Here is a 17,681-nt window from a genome sequence, read left to right as displayed (position 1 = left end):
GTCATGATTTCTTTGAAAAAATTGTTACAAATCCCAAATCTGTGCATTACACGTTCAAACACTCATTTTCTCATATTACACCAATCTAATCAACATATTAAAAATAAAAAGCGGAATAATTGACTGTTGAAAAGTACCCAACATCTATGGAAAAAAAAGCAACATACAACTAAATGTCCTGCAATTCATTAACAATAAAATGGGTTGAACAAAATTATTATCGTGGACAAAGGCTAAATTAGTACAAGGCTAGATTGGTTTCAAAAGCAAGAAATCATCACATAGAAGGGATTGATTTTGACAGGTTTTGCTCCTATTATTAATTCTACTACGATTTGTGTTGTTTTAACTATTCCTTTGACATAAGTGGTAGATTCTTCGGTTTAATTTTAACAATGTATTCTTTATTGGTAATCTGCATAACTACATAAAGTAATTTATATTAGATTCCTGAATTTCATCAAATTGATGGGACTTAGACTCACAAGTTACATAAGTCACTTTATAGACTAAAATAAGCTCCTAAAACATGGTTTATAAATCTTTCTTCAACTCTTGCTACTTTTGGGAGCTCCTATAACACAAGGTTTGATCATTCTTTATTTATAAAAAAAATGATAATTTGAGAATCTATATATACTTATTTTTGTTGATGGCATTTTTATTTTAGGAAATAATGCAGTTTGTAATATCCATGCTTGCATAGCACTATGTTCGAAACAAAAGTGCTAAGCGGGCTATATTATTGCTCAATTAATAATATATATGAGTTTTGAGTTTGGAAAAAGATTATATTATTTATTGTGATGACAAACATTTAGTTGATTGATTAAGAATTGATCTCAATTTGTGATTCGATTGAAAGAACTTTAAAGTTTTAGGACCATTAATGGTGTTTAATGCTGATTTGGTTATGTTTAGAAAGAATCAACTATCAAGAACAAAATATGAATAAAATATAGAAATATTTGTTGCTATTAAATAAAAAAAGAAAGTATCATGACTATACGAAGAATAATTTGCTACTACCAAATAGGGGTATGTCTAACGGGCCTGCTACACATTCATGTAACCATGTAACCAAGTTGCCCAAACCCAAAACAACTAACACGCTTCCAATCTCATTAAAAAAATGGGACTTCCACGCGCCCCAAGTCAGCTTGGTCAAAGGCAAAGCGAGCTGTGAAAACCCTTTAATGAATCTCTGATAATAACCCGCCAAACCTAGGAAACTCTTGATCTCCGTCACTGAAGTTGGTTGCTCCCAATTCATCACTGCTTCAACCTTAGTAGGATCTACTGCTATTCCTTGCTTACTCACCACGTGGCCTAGAAATTTTACTTTAGCTTTCCAAAACTCACACTTAGCTAACTTGGCATACAACTTCCTATCTTTCAAGATTTGCAGCACAGTTCGTAAGTGATCCGTATGCTCATCTTTTGTCTTAGAGTAAATAAGAATGTCATTGATGAATACAACAACAAACTTATCCAGATATGGTTGGAAAATTCTATTTATGTAATCCATGAATATCGCCGGAGAATTAGTCAATCCGAAGGACATCACTGTGTATTCATAGTGACCATAGCGTGTTCTGAAAGCAGTTTTGGGAATATCCTCATCTCTGACCCTTATCTGGTGGTATCCGGATCATAAATCAATCTTAGAGAACACACCGACTCCCTGTAACTGGTCCATCAGGTCGTCAATTCTTGGCAACGGGTATTTATTCTTCACAGTAATCTTATTCAGCTGCCGATAATCAACACATAAGCGCATACTCCCGTCTTTCTTCTTCACCAGTAACACTGGCGCTCCCCACGGAGAAACACTCGGCCGGATAAAGTTTTTACCCAACAGATCTTCTAGCTAAGACTTCAGCTCGGCCATTTCTAGAGGTGACATCCTATAAGGAGCACTCAAGATTGGACCGGCTCCAGGCACCAACTCAATAGCGAATTCAACCTCTCGGTTGGGTGAAAATTCGGCAATATCGTCCAGAAACACCTCTGGGAACTCACACACAACTGAAATTTGCTCCAATCTTTGATCATCATGCAAAACACCCGCAGTTAACAACATAATACCCTGACATTCAGCCCCAGAACAATTCACCATCATAGAATTCAGGTAATAGCTATTCGCCACAACCGGCCCTTCTGTGTCTTCTGGCATAAAGCATACTGATTTTTTTAGAACAGCCAAGCAGAACATGATTCTTGGATAACCAGTCCAACCCAAGAATGAGATCAAGACCAGTCATCGGCAGACAAATTAGATGATGTACGAATTCACGTTGTTGTATTCGAAACGGAACTTGTGGACATTCTAACCTAGTCACCATAGCTTCATGGGTAGCATTATACACCTTTAAATCATACCACAGGACCACTATTTTCAATCCTAACTCATCAGCCTTCTCAAATGCAATAAACGAATGTGTTGCTTCCGAATCGAATAAGGCATTTAAAACATTACCAGCCATCTCACAATTACCTCTAATCAGTGTCTCTAACCCCTCAGCGCCTGCTGTAGAAGTAGTATATACTATCCCTGGTTGCTGCACTCTGCCAGTCTCATACTTTTTCTTTTCTGGGCAACTCCAAGCTAGGTGCCCGGGTTGTCCGCAAAAGTAGCACACTCCTATACCCAATCTGCATGGAACTCCTTGATGATGCTTTTCGCACCTCTGACAACTCAAATCCTACTGTGGCTGCTTTCCATACCTTCTTCTCTGATTAGCATTATTATTCAGCTTCCTGAAGTTACCCTGACCTTGATTCTGTCGTGGAACAAAGCCTTCACGCTTGAAATTCCTGCCTCTAGGTGCAAAGTTTCTCCCCTGAGTCCTTGGGAAAGGCATTCTCATGCATCCTTTTCTCTGTTGCCGCTTTCCTTACACATTCTTCAGCCACCCTACTTTCATTTACAAGTTCGGAGAACACTCTGATCTCCATGGGTGCAACGGAGCTCAGAATATCACTCCGGAGATCTCCCTCATACTTGATGCACTTCCATTCAGCAAAATCCTTTGGGGCACCTTGACAGATGCGAGAGAACCGACATAATTCCTCAAACTTACTGGTGCACTCTGTAACAGTCATCTGCCTTTGCTCCAATTGCATCAATTCAAGTTCCTTGGCATTTCTAACTGAATTGGGAAAATACTTCTTGTAGAACTCTACTCGGAATAATTCCCAAGAAATTACAACCCCATCAGGTTGTAGAATATGCCGCGTGCCCTGCCACCAATGCTGAGCCTCACCTTGCAGCTGATAGGTTCCAAATTCAACCCACTATTCTTCAGGAATCTGCTGAGCCTGTAATGCTCGCTCTATGGCTTGAATCCAGTTGTCTGCATCAGTAGGGTTCGAGGTTCCTCTGAAGGTCAGAGGATGAACCTTCAGGAATGTGGCAAGTGTCATAGGACCATCTTCATTGTTATTCCCATAGTTCCCATTGTTTATCTGGTTTCTCAGAGCTTCGGCTGTCGCCTGCATAGCTGGGCCATTGTTCCCAGGCAGCCATAAAGTCTACAGGTTTAGGATTATTCCCTGTTCCTTCAGGAGTAGCATTTCCTAATCTGCCTCTACCTCCCCCGCAACCGCATCCGCGAGTCGACATCTGGTCCCTATACATACCAAACAAGTGATATCAAGTTGATAAGTCTCAATATAGCAAGTCTAGTGCTTTAAGCTCCAAATGCATGCTCATGAACGTTTATGCCACATATATCAGTTAGATATCCTAGTAGCATATAGACACATACACAGAGAATGCACAAAAGCATAGTCAGTCTGTCATCAAGCTCTATAGGAACGAACTGCTCTGATACTATAATGTAACACCCTACTACACAGAGCTTTACACTTAAGTCGTAGAACAGAGGTAGTGTGGTGTTACAGGCCTCTAATCAGTAAACTAAAATATGTATAATAGTGGAAAATATAATATACTAGGAGCCTTGAAAAATGGGTAAAGCGAAATCGCAAAATAAGAAGCACAACGCTCAGGATACAGAATTACTTGCGTGCTAAGAAACCTAAAGATCATAGATATGAATAAGCAAAAGAGTGAATAGAGAGCCAAGAATACAGCATAACTAGCCCCTGACTCAGCCTACGAAGCTAAGGCTGGCCAGAGAATATTTACATACATATACAAGTATCCCAAAATACCCAACATACAGAATAAAGCCTTAACTCTCCTTAAACCTCTAAGAGGGACAAAATAAACAAGTTTCTTGGAGAGAAAGCTAAGTACATATTAATAAAGTTATACAACAAAATAAACCCAGAGATTACTCCGCTTCAGAGTCCAAATGCCTAGTGAGGAGCCTCTCGACCTGCATCTGAAAATAACAACACAGTATGGGGTGAGAACCAGAGGTTCTCAGTATGGTAGAGGTGTCACGCATATAATATATAAGGTCCTGGGAATATCAGAGGCAATCCTAGAATGCCAACATTCAGATTAAAGCCTTAAAGTTTTAAACAGAAACCATAAAGGGGTAGGTGTTCTAAGGAAATCCAAACCCAACCTAAGCCTAACTTCAACTTTAAACCTATCCACCTCTCCTCCGTTCCTCCATCACCAATGTTTTAGCAAAGACAAACAAACAGACAAGTTCAAGCACAAGTAGAAAGCAGGTAGTGCAAGTAACAAGTATACAATTAGCATAATATATATCCAGTTAAGCAATCTCAATTAATGCATAGCAAACAAAACAAATCAAATGCACATGATGTATGCCTGTCCTATGGCTGATGAGTCTTATCTGTCGGTTATTAAGCCAACCCGACAAGTCCAGTTTGCTAAACCTTTGGACTGTCCCCCGACGCGCATCCCCAAGAGTCTATGCATAGCTTTTTCTCATGTTATAAATTGTTCAATGGGGTCAACCTTCCTGGGAATTTAGAGTGCCCGATCACATCTTACGTCGTAGGGTCAACAGAGTATCGAGTATCAACCTGGAACACGTGGTGACAGGCCATGGTACTTTACCCAGAGAAACTCATATCTCAGATCAAATGAGTATATAATGCCACAATAATATTCATAACCATTATAAACTTTGCAAAAGCATATCATACATGCCATAATATCATATATACTCCAATAATACCCATTTTCATATTTGCTTCATCAATTTTCCTATTTTACTTCACCACCAAGTTATCCCGATTTCCTATCTCCATCCTAATATTAGACCTCATACTATGATTTGAGACTAAAAGGATAAAAATAGAGATTTAGAAGTTTAAAATTTGGTTTAAAAATTCAAAATCTAGTTTCGTAGAAAACAAGGCCACGCGTACGCGTGGGTAGGCGTTTAGCTCAGGACGTGTACACATCCCCTGGTTACGCGTACGCATATAAGCCCTCATTCCACGCGTACGCGTGGATGCACGATTTTCCAAAAAAATTTACGAAGTCTGAACTGTAGCTTTGCCATTTTAAACCCTAAACTTCCGGTACGCATAACTTTTTCGTCTTAAAATATTTTTCCTTTGTTCTTTGAACGGTGTAAACTTCACGGACACAATTTTCATACAAAACCAGTTTGAAACCATTTAGGGATCCGGAAGCCAAGTTATGAGTCGTCGAAGTTTGGCCAAAAATCAAATTTCACAAAAGCTTCAAAACCTCATTTCCTTAAAAATTCAGTTTCAACCTAATGTTTCATGCACTAAAATCAGCTCAACATCACATTACCATTACCACAATAATCCTCCCATAACTACCATAATTCAACTCCACAATATCATATATCAACTTTGCAAATATATCAACAAATTTGTCATCCATCTATCCAAGACATTCATGTATTCCTTTCAACAAGTTCATAATCATAAACTCATTAATTCACATCCTATTACAATCATCCAAAATAATTACTCAACCCAAAACACAACTCATAATGCAATTCAACAACAAGGATACTAAGCATTAAACACTCCTTTACATTCAAACTTATCCTAAGGTTGTATAGCCTAAGTTTTCACAGAGCATTACATATTAAATGCACGAAACCTAAACCATACCTTGACCGATTTCCACGTTTGGTCCAAGGCAGCCACTTAAGCCACACAAACAGCCTCACAAGTTTCAAAAATCACCAAAACCTTAGCACCAATCCTCCACCAAGCCTCCAAATGTCCACAATTCAATTCCAATACATATATATATACCTAGTTCACACATATTATAAATATATACATTCAAAATTCAGAATTCACATAATAAAATTAAGAATGGGCTAAGGTTAGTGATCCTTACCGCACCCACAAATAAAACAACTCAAGTCCGATAAGCTCCGCAAGCTAAATCGAACCTAAACTACCAAATTCGACAAAATCTCATTATAAAGACTCAATTTTTGAAGATCAAAAGGGGTTAGAGAATATGAGGTGAAATTCTGGCTTACCCATGAAATTGATCCGATAGAAACATAGAGCTCGACGCGCTGGATGCATGGCCGCAAACGGTGCGGCGATCGGAGCTCGAACGAAGAAGTTATGGTGGATTAAAGTGGTGGTGAGGGTTAGGAAGCTCTCCTCTCTCCAAGGTTGTTCAGCGTGTTTCTTTGCTGAATGGGGAAGGAGATGGGCTTCTGTCCATTTATGTTATGGGTTCGGTTGGGCCCACGGGCCCGGTCCAATCGATTTGGCCCGTACGGTCAAATTTTGGGCCAAATTCTTTAAAATTAGTGTCAAAATTCTTGTTTTTGAAGTGTTCTATCTTATTTTAATATTAGATTTAAATTTATAATTTTTTTAATTAAAAATTGATTTATTGACTGTGGACGACACCATATTATTTTTTCCACAAGAGGAGGCTGTCAGGAACTACAAGCGGCTGCTGTGGTGTTTTGAGATAATGTCCGGCCTGAGTATTAATTTTGATAAATCTAGCTTGATTTCGGTTAATTATGAGCAGAAGTGGTGACAAAGGATGTGTAGAGTGCTAATGTGCAACGAAGCTTCGCTACCAGTCAAATATCTAGGTTTTTCTCTGAAAGTGAATCCGAGATTAGTCAAGACTTGGAAGCCAATAATTGACAAAGTAAAAGAGAAGCTCGGTTTGTGGAAAGCCAAAATGCTCAATAAAGCTGGTAAACTAATCCTTATCAAATACGTGCTTAATAGCCTATCAGTTTACTACCTCAGCTTATCTAAGATGCCCAGAGCAGTAGTAGAGAAGTTGATCTCCTTGCAGAGGAAGTTCTTGTGGAGTAGAGAGGATGGCAAGCACGGGGTACCTTTGGTAAAGTGGAAAATTATGCAAGCTCCAAAATGGCTAGGAGGTTTGGGAGTGGGTGATGCAGTTGTTCAGAATGCAACACTATTATTTAAGTGGTGGTGGCGGTTTTTGAAAGAAAATTGTCCATTATGGAAGAAAATTATGTGCTCTTGCAATGACATGAACTCAAATATTCCACTCTCTAGTCAGCCTATACCTGAAAGAAGAGGTCTATGGAGGAATGTTTGTCTGCTACAAATAAAAGATCAGCAGGTGAGGAATAAGATGGTCAGAGGATTGTCTTTAGAAGTAGGGGATGGAAGAAGAATTCGATTCTGGGAGGATAATTGGTTGGCTTGTGGTGTGCTAAAGGACATCTTTCCATGGCTTTTCTCGGTTTCAAACCAAACCGGATCTATCATTAGGGATTGTGGATTCTGGGATGGGTTCGAGTGGATATGGAATTTTCAATGGAGAAGGGAACTATTCTAATGGGAGTTGGAATTAGTGAATCAGCTTTATGGGGTGCTACAATCATCAATTTAGCATCCGAGAAAGAGGACATGATATAGTGTGAAAATTTGATAGATCGGGCATTTATTCTACTAACTTTTTTGTGCAGGTTTTGCAGGCTGAAACATTCCAGGAGGACATTTTCAGCTATCGCTTCACTTGTTCCATTTGGAGGAGGTTGGTTCCACCAAGAATGGAGTTGTTCACCTAGTTTGTGTTAGTTGGCAGGGTTAATACTAAGGACAGATTAAGTAGATTTGGTATTGTTGGTCAAAACGATACTGATTGTGTGTTGTGTAAAAAGGATTCTGAGCATGATTACCATTTGTTTCTGGGTTGTGAGTTTACTTGGCATAGTGTACTTGGTTGTTCGCCTATAAAAAACTATGGTCTGTTCCAAGAACAATTAAGCAACACTTCATCAAGAGTTGGATAGGGCTCCAGCTAGGAAGGATGAACGCGATAGGTGGTTGATCGGTTTTTGTGCTATTATCTGGAATACTTGACTAGAAAGGAATGACAAGATATTCAAGAATTAAGAAGCAGGTGTTGTGGAGGTTATTAACAAGTCGATTCGGAGTTACAAAGGGTGGACTAATTTTGATTCTTCTAGTTGTTGATGGCAATGTCAGAAATAACTGTAATTTAATTTTTTATTTTATTACCTAATAACTTTATACTTTCTATCTGCTCCATCTTGTTGTGTTTTGTTTTTTGTTTAAAAAAAAAAAAAAACCGTAAAACATTCATATGCTCTTTGAGGACCGCTCTGTGAAACTTTTCCAAAATTAAATTGAATTTATAAACAATTTTATGTCACATATGAAGTATCATGTTATTGGGTCAAGAAATGTGTCACGAACTCTCACGTAAGATGCATAGGGCCCAAAGGGATATATGATTCCACAATGGCCGGCCGGGATGTCCTAATCGGTAGCCGAATTAGATAGGAAGCAATATCAAAGTATCACTTTAATGTGAAGTGTATGAAGTGATCATTATAATATCAATGGTGCTTCCATTCAAACCTTCCACCATTATTACATATTGCATGTTCTACACTTTCTTATGCAACAACTTATTAGTGGGTCTTTAATTTATGCTCCAATTGAATGTTATCGAATAATTTCTAAGCAATGGAAACACAAAAAGACATGATTGCGTTCACGCTAGCTGAAGAAACTAATCATATTCTTTAAGCCCGTCTAGAATATTTAGTCATTATTTTCATATATACTTTTAATATTGAAATTGTGTATTAGCGATTAGCGGTCCACAAAAAAAAATGAAATTGAAATTAAATAAGCTTGAAATTTATAAGATAGATAAGTATTATTTTGCCTCAAAATTTTTACAAAAATTTAAAATCGTTAATTTTTTTATTTTTAAAATCATCTTCAATATTATAATAAATTTTCAAAATAGTCCTTTTAATAAAAAGTATTAGTTTTGGATTTCTACCCGGCTGAATACCCTTTACTTTACAATTATAGTACGAGTTAGTGAGGAGGGGAGAAATATATTAAAGGTACAGAAGGATTCCTAAATAAACCCTAAAAGGGAAGCTATATATATATATATATATATATATATATATATATATATATATATATATATATTAATTTAAAAAAGAAAATTCAGCATGAGAAAAAAATCATAAAATCCTTATATAAACAAAAAAATATTTATATAAAAGATTATATAAACTAAATGATTATTTATATATTTTTATTTAACAACTTACGTTTTTTTTAAATAAACGATTTCTATCCCACCTAAACTTGTTTTGTTTGCACTACTGAAATTCTGAGAGGGTAAAAAAATATCATCAATATTAATATCATCTTATAACTTTGCCATCACTTGCCACTTGCTTTCTCTTCAATTCACTTCTCTTGTTTTGTTCCACCTCTACTGTCTAACAATACACTTATATGTATCTGACTATGTAAGTGAGATCATATAATAATTAATGCACTCATACCCCAGTCCCTTAACCTATTCACTCTTTTAGATACATTATATGAAATATTTTATTGACTCCCTGTACTTTCTCTTATTTTTTATAAATAATTTTACATTATTAGCAAGTATTCTACTTAATATATAATAATAACAAAGCATTAATTTTGGTTAGAACGATTCTAATTAAATTTTATCTATATATTAATTTGTCTACTTGAGTACATATATCAAATTAAAGTACATGTATTTTATACACATACCATTTTATTTTTTAGATATATTAACTTACATTGTTATAATAATGTCATTAATTACATCATCATCATCATTAACTCTTGTGTTCTTACCAGAGTTTGATCATGTTCAATAATTTTACTATTTTGTATTCTTAAAATATGTGACTTATATACTTATATATAAGTTAAAAATTAAAAAAAAAGTTGTTTACTAAAAATATAAAATTTTAAAATTTTTAATTACATTAAATATATGAAATATTATTTTTATAATTAATTTTATATAAAATTTCTATAAAAAGGTCTAGTTTTTTATTTTATTAATTTAAAAAAGAAAATTCAGCACACCAAAAAAAATCATAAAATCCTATGTAAAAAAGTTACATAAACCAACAAAAAAGTTTTATATAAAAGATTATATAAGATAAATGATTGTTCATATATTTTTATTTAACAACTTACATTTTTTTAAATAAACGATTTCGATCCATCTAAACTTGTTTTGTTTGTACTACTAAAATTCTGATAGGGCTAAAAAATATCATCAATATCAATATCACCCTATAACTTTTCCATCACTTGTCACTTGCTTTCTCTTCAATTCACTTTTTTTGTTTTGTTCCACTAACTAACAATACACTTACATATTTGTGATCATGTGAGTGAGATTATAAAATAATTAATGCATTCATGCGCCAGTCTCTCAACCTGTTCACTCTTTTAGATATATTAATTTGCGTTTTTATAATAATATCATCAATTATATCATTACCGTCATCTTTTTTATTGTTATTAGAATTTGATCATATTTAATGGCTCCACTGTTTATATATCCTTAAAATATATGACTTATATATAAGTTAATAATTAAAAAAAAGGTTATTTACTAAAAATATAAAATTTTAAAATTTTAAAATTTTTAATTACATTAAATATATAAAATATTAGTTTTATAATTAATTTTACATTGTTAACAAGTATTCTACTTAATATATAATAACAATATAAACCATTAATTTTGGTTAGAACGATTTTAATTAAATTTTATCTATATATTATTTATCTACTTGAGTACATATATCAAATTAAAGTACCTGTATTTTATACACATACCATTTCATTTTTTTAGATATATTAACTTACATGGTTATAATAATGTCATTAATTACATCATCATCATCATTAACTCTTGTGTTCTTACCAGAGTTTGATCATGTTTAATGACTCTACTATTTTTGTATTCTTAAAATATGTGACTTATATATAAGTTAAAAATTAAAAAAAAAAAGCCGTTTACTAAAAATATAAAATTTTAAAACTTCACTACAAAAAAAAAGAGTTTAAAATGGCATTGACATTACGGCGGTTTTAAAGAACCGCCATAATACCCGGTTATTATGGCATTATTAGTTGCTGCCATAATTAACTTTGTATTTTGGTGGCGGTTCAGGTGATTATGGCGGTTTTGAACCGTCATTTTCACACATATATAAAACAAAAGCATTGCAACCCTAGCTTCATTAAACGAAACACAGTAACGGCGCTCTCGATCTCCCTTTTCTCTCCTTCGTCTCCTCCGTGTAAAGAAGCTCTCCGACAACGCCGTTGTTCCCTCTCTGGCTTCTCCTCTCTCCGCCAGTTACCATTTCTCTGATCTAGGTACCTCTCCCTCTCAAGTTATTGATTTGTTTCTCTGCAGCTCCCTCTCAAATTCTTTAGAGAAGGCGAAATCGAAACTGAAATTTTTGGTTTCTTCGATCAAGGCATGAGTCAGTCATAGATCTCTACACTGCACACCCAGTTTCCTTTCTCCATTTCTCTCATCCTTCACCTCCATGCAACCTAACTCAGTCCAGATCCACTAGTGCAACTTTTCTTCTTCTTCTTCTTTTCGTTTGAATTTTCACTGTGTTGCGCAGTTTTTGCAATCGTCGTCGTTTTCACCGATATCTTGTGTCGGTTAATCATTGTCATTTTTTAAAATCCCTAATTATTTAAAATTGTAATTTAAAATCCCTAATTATTTGAAGTTTCGTCAAATCCTGATTTTCCAATTTCCATGCTAGTTATTTATTCACAACAATTAATAATTATTAATTAATTAATTATTGTCACTGTTTGACCTCTCTTTTTTGTTTGTTTGTAGAAAATCAAAAACATGGTACCAGAGAGGCCGTGAAAGCTAGATAGTCAGATCGCTCATGTCACTGTTTGACCTCTCTTTTTTGGGGATTTTTGTTTCTCTGCAGCTCCGCAATCAGGTCTTGTGTTGAAGCATTCTATTGACGTTTGATAGGTATTAAAAGTAAACTACATTTAAAAGTATAATTTCTTCACATACTCTTCTTTTGTTTCTGCTGTTTGATAATGGTATTAATAATAATTATATCTCTTCCTTGTTCTCGTTCATTTATGCCTTGAAGTTTGAATATGTAGCCGTTAGATGTTATATAATTTTCAGCTTCTGAATATTTTGATTCAATTTTCAAGTTATATACTGTTTGAATGGGATTGGATTTAATTTTGCATGCAATTTCGGTTGAAGTATAAAAATTGCAAACATGTTATCGGATGGTAGTGTAAAATTCACAGTCCCTGCATAGTAATTAAGCTCATATTATCTTTTCTGAGAAGGAATTAGAAAATGACTAATTTTATTTGTTTGTTTGTCTTTTCCTTAGTATTTAAGTAACTACTGCATTTTTTGTTCTGTATCTAAATGCATCTGTTAGGATAAGAGAGATTATCATTTTTTTACTTTGAGTTGATTTGAAATGAATTTCACTATGCCCCATAATCTTTTATTTTTTTTAATCCTTTTTGAATTTTATGGCATTTGTGGCAAGTGTAAATTGATCCACCTATATATATATATATATATATATATATATATATATAGTGATTGATTGAGCTGTTCACAATATGTATACTCTAGACTCTGTTGTTTACTAGGATTTTGATATGACTAATTATATGACTAATTTTGTATTGATATCAGGTGCAAGCATTTGAAATTGAATTAAAAGGGGTATGGAAGAATTTCTTAATCACATTTATCTTCAATTTTATAAAACTAATTATAGCTTTATCTCTCTGTAATCTTCTTTCTTCCTGTTCCGTGGGTTTTCTTCTTCATAGGTCGTTAGTCTCGAAGACTGGAGGGGGGCTTCAGTGATTCCCAGATCTGGAAACTTATTCTCTTTTGAATTCTGGTCGCTTAGGGTAATATTTTCAATCTGATTCTACTTTCATCAATATATTTCCGTTAATTCCATATTCAACTTTGTTTTTACAATTCATTTGCTATGTGATAATTGAATTGCTGGTTTTCTATGCTGTTAATGCTTTCTTATTGTTTCTCGTGTGAAGGTTTCTTCTTTTAGTGTAAAATAGAAGATAATTGGCTAATATTAATTCAAATATAAAGTAAAAACAAAGAAAAACTACTAGTCTAGTCATCCAAAAATTTTTTTATGTGACTTACTCTTTTTTCCTTTTGCTATTGCTTCTAATAATTCGTGGACTGTGGTTCTGGAAAATAAAAACTTGATAATTGGTATTGCTGGTTTTCACTTCTTTTTGTTAATGTTCTAGTCCTAGATCATTGTGTACATTTTGAAAGATTGGTTACTGCTGCACGGCATGTACCTGTCAACTAATACTATGCAGAATTGTATAAATGATTGTATTGCCTCACACAATTTCATTGTACAACTAATTATGAAGAGTCTAATTATTTAGCTATAACCTAATTAATTATATACTACCTACAATGATAGCTTTTTTGTGGATTGCAGCTATTTTGTTCTTTATTTTCTCTGCATATTCTGTAAAAAAATTGTAAACTTAGATTCCTCTCTTTTTCCATAAAAAATCCCAAGAAAGTGATATGAAATAACCCACACTTTGGTATTTAAACCTAAGTGGTCCCTCAAATTGGCTGACCGCAAGCTTCTTGAATAATATTGTTGGTGATTATATTAAATTACTTGAAGAGAATTTGTGTGTAGTTAATGATAATATTTTATGGTTCTGTTGAATGGTCACTTTGGTCCTGATTAGTGCTTAGTCCTAAAACTTTTAAATCGTGAGGTAACTCTTAATTTAAATTTTGGTGGTTTGGAGTGGGATTATGTTTTCTTTCTTTTTTTTTTTCAATGTTTATGAATCGATTTTTCTCATAATTTGAAGATTTATGTACTAACAACTGATAAACAAAGACTTGAGACTAAAATAATCAATTTACAGACCAATTTAGGATTTTTTTTTTTGGTTCAAAATTGATTTCTATTTAATTGTGATGTTTTTGTCAAATTTCTTGAAAAATTAAGAACTTTTTGTCCTTCAAATGCCTTGATCCGCATAATAGTTTAAGTACTCCTTATGTACGGTCTGAAGGTGCAGATGCTTTGTAAAGGCTGTGCTTTACATCAAATTTGGAAGACTTCCATCAGGCTGATTTTATCATAGAAGCCATTGTGGAATCTGAAGATATAAAGAAAAGATTATTACTTCCATTAGAAAAGATTGCCAAGAGTTCTGCAATTTTCGCGTCCAACACAAGTTCCATTTCCATAACTCGCCTAGCAGCTGCAACTAGCAGGCCACATCAGGTTACTTTTCTGGTGTTGTATTTTATCATTTTAGAATGGGGATGTATTTACCACATTGGATGCATGCAAGATACATAAGAGTGTTCTTTCCATACTAGAGAATCCTTCACTCTGTGGAAATATAATTTTATGTGTAACAGAGTAAAATAACTCATTTGACTATCATCATGCATAGGCATCAGATGCAGCATCAGTGGAGTTATATTCATGATAGTATTATTGTATTTTATTTCGCATTAAAGTGCTAGCTCATATACAATTGTTAGTTTTAACTTTAAGGGAAAAAAAATTAGTTCTAGATAGATCAAAGCTTTTTTTTAAAGTTCTGTCATTATTCTTTCAAGTAATTAGTGTATGTTCACCATATTAATATAGGTAGCTTTTCACATGATTATTGGTTTAGACATTTCGCCATATTAATTTACACATTGCAATTGCAAGAGGAGAAATAGAAGAATTTACAAATTCATTTAAGAGGAGAAATTGAAGAATTTACATTTTCATTTTAGAGTAAATGCTATGCCATATTATTGTGAAAAATTTTGACAAAATTCATTTTTTCCCAAACAATTTTTTTTAGTAAGTATATATATATATATATATATATATATATATATATATATATATATATATATAGTGGTTAATTTTAATATACACTTAATATTTTTATATCTTTTTGACAAAATAAATTTGACCAAAAATATTAAGTGTACACTAAAATTAATTACCATATATTTAGTAAGTTATTTTAGCCGACACATATACTTTATTAGTGCATTTGAGTCTTTTTCTGTTTTATTATTACTATTTATTATTATTATTATTTGTAGCTGTTTGTCATTATTGAAGATATGTATCAAGGTGCATAATTGGTCTTGGAGTTATATAAGAGTGTGTCCTTTAATTTCTTATTCATATTAGGGATGGAATATAGCTCTATTTGTAATGTATACGTATGTGATGTTATCCAAATCATGTAAATATATATAGGTGGGGCCTATATCTATTTGTATGTCGCTGGATTGTAATCAAGCATGAAATGTAAAACTAATTAGTTAGTTAATATAATACACGTTTTATATGAATTTTTTTTATAAATTATAATTTGAGAATAATATATTTGCTCTATTTATTTTTTGTTTCTTTTTATCTTGTAGAAAAAAATTAATTTGCATATATACAACTATTTCAGAAGGAAAAGTTCACAAAGCCACTGTTACAGCAACAAAATCATCATTTGAAAGAGGTAATTATAATTTCTTTAAGTATTTGTTTGATATCTAATTTGTATATACAATAATTTCTTTTTATAGTAGCGCTTACTGATATATACTAGTTAGTTGCCTAGTTAATATGTGAGAGAGAGAGAGAGAGAGATTTTTAATGAATAGATTTTTTAAAATTCTTCTTTGTAGTCCCTCTTAGTCATGTCAATCGATAAGTCATGGATTGGAAAACCACGAAACACGCACGAGTATAAAGATGGTTTAAACAAGTTTTTGGATTTCGCTTTTGAGCATCGATCTCTCAGGGGTTGTCAGATTAAATGCCCTTGTCCGGTGTGTGGTTTTGGCAAGTGGCAAACAAGAGAGAAAGTTTTTGAACATTTAATAGTCAAGCCATTTCCAGAAAACTACAAAGTTTGGTATTGGCATGGTGAAGAAGCAGTTGGAGTTGGGTCACAAGCTCATCAAACTAGTCAAATTGTACAAGATGATTCGACATCTCAACATCCAATGGTAACAATGCTCAATGACGCGTTTGGAGTTGCTGGACCTGACTTGATTGAAGATGGAGATGGAGATGAAGACAACATAGAAGATGCAGAAAATGAAGAGTACAATGGAGAAAATGTAGAATTTTACAAGTTGTTGAAAGATGGTAGTGAACAATTGTATGAAGGGTGCACAAAGTATTCAAAATTGTCTTTCTTGATTAGTCTGTATCACATAAAGTGCTTATACAGAATAAGCGACAAAGCCATGACCGAAATTCTTAAGTTAATAAAAGATGCTTTTGGAAATGCGAAGATTTCAAATACATTCTATGAGGCCAAGAAAACCATAAACAAACTAGGGCTTAATTATACCAAGATACCTGCTTGCCCTAATGATTGCATGTTATATTGGGGGGAGGATGAAGATTTGCAAGAATGCAAAAGATGCAAGACATCTAAATTTGTGGTGAGAAATTGATATGATTTTTTTTACTCCCTAGATGATCTCTGATATATTATTGAAAAGTAAACATAATGGATTGTTTTACAAATGTAACCTTACTTTATGTATTAGAGATTTAGAGCATCAATTTATGTATTAGAGATTTAGAGCATCAATTAAAGACTGAATTTCTGAATGATTGGACTGGCCTTGTATTTTAAATGTTTTCAAGTGGTTAGTTGGCTCTATAATTTTAAATTGGTTTCATTATTGTATCAATGCTATGTAATTAGACATGATAAATATATATATCAATATATGCCATTTTCTTGCATTTCTTGTGCTCATAATAGTTATATTTTTGTTGTAGGGATTGGATCAGGAGAGTGAGATTCCATCACCAAAAGAGTTAGGAAGTAGGTCTTCTGGAGCAAGCAATAAGGAAGCATGACCTTACTTGATATGTTAAGACATATATTAAGAATTATATGTTAAGACGTAATTGAAAAATGTTACTTTGATACTTTGTTTTTGGATTATGACATTTCAATTATGACTTGGATTATGACTTTGGGATCATGTATGAATTAAAAATCATCTATTGATGTTTGATTTATAATTATGCCTTTTGGTTATTACGAGATTTTTAAGTGAGTTTCGAAAATATCACTTTAAATTGGTAGTTTCAATCTTATTTTAAAAAGCATAAAATTGTCATCATAATTAGGTACAAACGGCGGTTAGAAACCCCCATTTTAAATGAAAACAATGCCATTATACGCTGGTAAAAATGGCGGTTCAAAACTGCCATTTTAAACACAAGATGCCATTATAATCTGGTAAAAATGGCGATTATAATGGTAAAAACGGCGGTTAAAAACCGCAATTTTAAACAGAAATGATGCCACAACATCCTGGGAAAAACGGCGGTTATAGCCGCCATTTTAAACAA

General features: G+C 33.4%; 2 protein-coding genes across 5 annotated transcripts; one reads left to right on the top strand and one right to left on the bottom strand.

Moving 5' to 3' along the window:
- Positions 1 to 1,870: 1,870 nt before the first annotated feature.
- LOC107636686 (uncharacterized) lies at positions 1,871 to 2,486 on the bottom strand. The gene is made up of 2 exons (XM_016340178.1): positions 2,297 to 2,486; positions 1,871 to 2,184 (listed from the first exon to the last, which is right to left on the bottom strand). The coding sequence occupies exons 1-2, from the start codon at positions 2,484 to 2,486 to the stop codon at positions 1,871 to 1,873; spliced, it is 504 nt and encodes a 167-aa protein (XP_016195664.1).
- Positions 2,487 to 11,479: 8,993 nt separating this feature from the next.
- LOC107639483 (uncharacterized) lies at positions 11,480 to 17,351 on the top strand. 4 transcript variants are annotated; one of them, XM_021121380.2, is made up of 8 exons: positions 11,480 to 11,616; positions 12,104 to 12,253; positions 12,956 to 12,985; positions 13,096 to 13,179; positions 14,362 to 14,570; positions 15,763 to 15,816; positions 15,986 to 16,753; positions 17,100 to 17,351. In XM_021121380.2, the coding sequence occupies exons 7-8, from the start codon at positions 15,998 to 16,000 to the stop codon at positions 17,178 to 17,180; spliced, it is 837 nt and encodes a 278-aa protein (XP_020977039.1). In that variant the 5' UTR covers positions 11,480 to 11,616; positions 12,104 to 12,253; positions 12,956 to 12,985; positions 13,096 to 13,179; positions 14,362 to 14,570; positions 15,763 to 15,816; positions 15,986 to 15,997; the 3' UTR covers positions 17,181 to 17,351. The 4 variants fall into 4 exon arrangements, with proteins under 4 accessions (XP_020977039.1, XP_088341935.1, XP_088341933.1 ...); XM_088485809.1 differs by having other exon boundaries at positions 15,728 to 15,816; XM_088485807.1 differs by having other exon boundaries at positions 14,356 to 14,570.
- The last annotated feature ends 330 nt before the right edge of the window (positions 17,352 to 17,681 follow it).

This window comes from Arachis ipaensis, chromosome B4 (genome assembly GCF_059453495.1).
Source record: "Arachis ipaensis isolate K30076 ecotype BB chromosome B4, ASM5945349v1, whole genome shotgun sequence".
Taxonomy (NCBI): Eukaryota; Viridiplantae; Streptophyta; class Magnoliopsida; order Fabales; family Fabaceae; genus Arachis; species Arachis ipaensis.
Note: the sequence above shows the minus strand (reverse complement) of the source record. Positions and strands in the feature narration are given on the sequence as shown.

Excerpts from the sequence above, each read along its gene's own strand:
- LOC107636686 (XM_016340178.1), bottom strand. The coding sequence starts at position 2,486 with ATGGCTGGTAATGTTTTAAATGCCTTATTCGATTCGGAAGCAACACAT. Across the intron at positions 2,185-2,296 it reads TCCGTTTCGAATACAACAAC|TATGCTTTATGCCAGAAGAC; the intron begins GTGAATTCGTAC and ends TAAAAAAATCAG.
- LOC107639483 (XM_021121380.2), top strand. The coding sequence starts at position 15,998 with ATGTCAATCGATAAGTCATGGATTGGAAAACCACGAAACACGCACGAG. Across the intron at positions 16,754-17,099 it reads GCAAGACATCTAAATTTGTG|GGATTGGATCAGGAGAGTGA; the intron begins GTGAGAAATTGA and ends TTTTTGTTGTAG.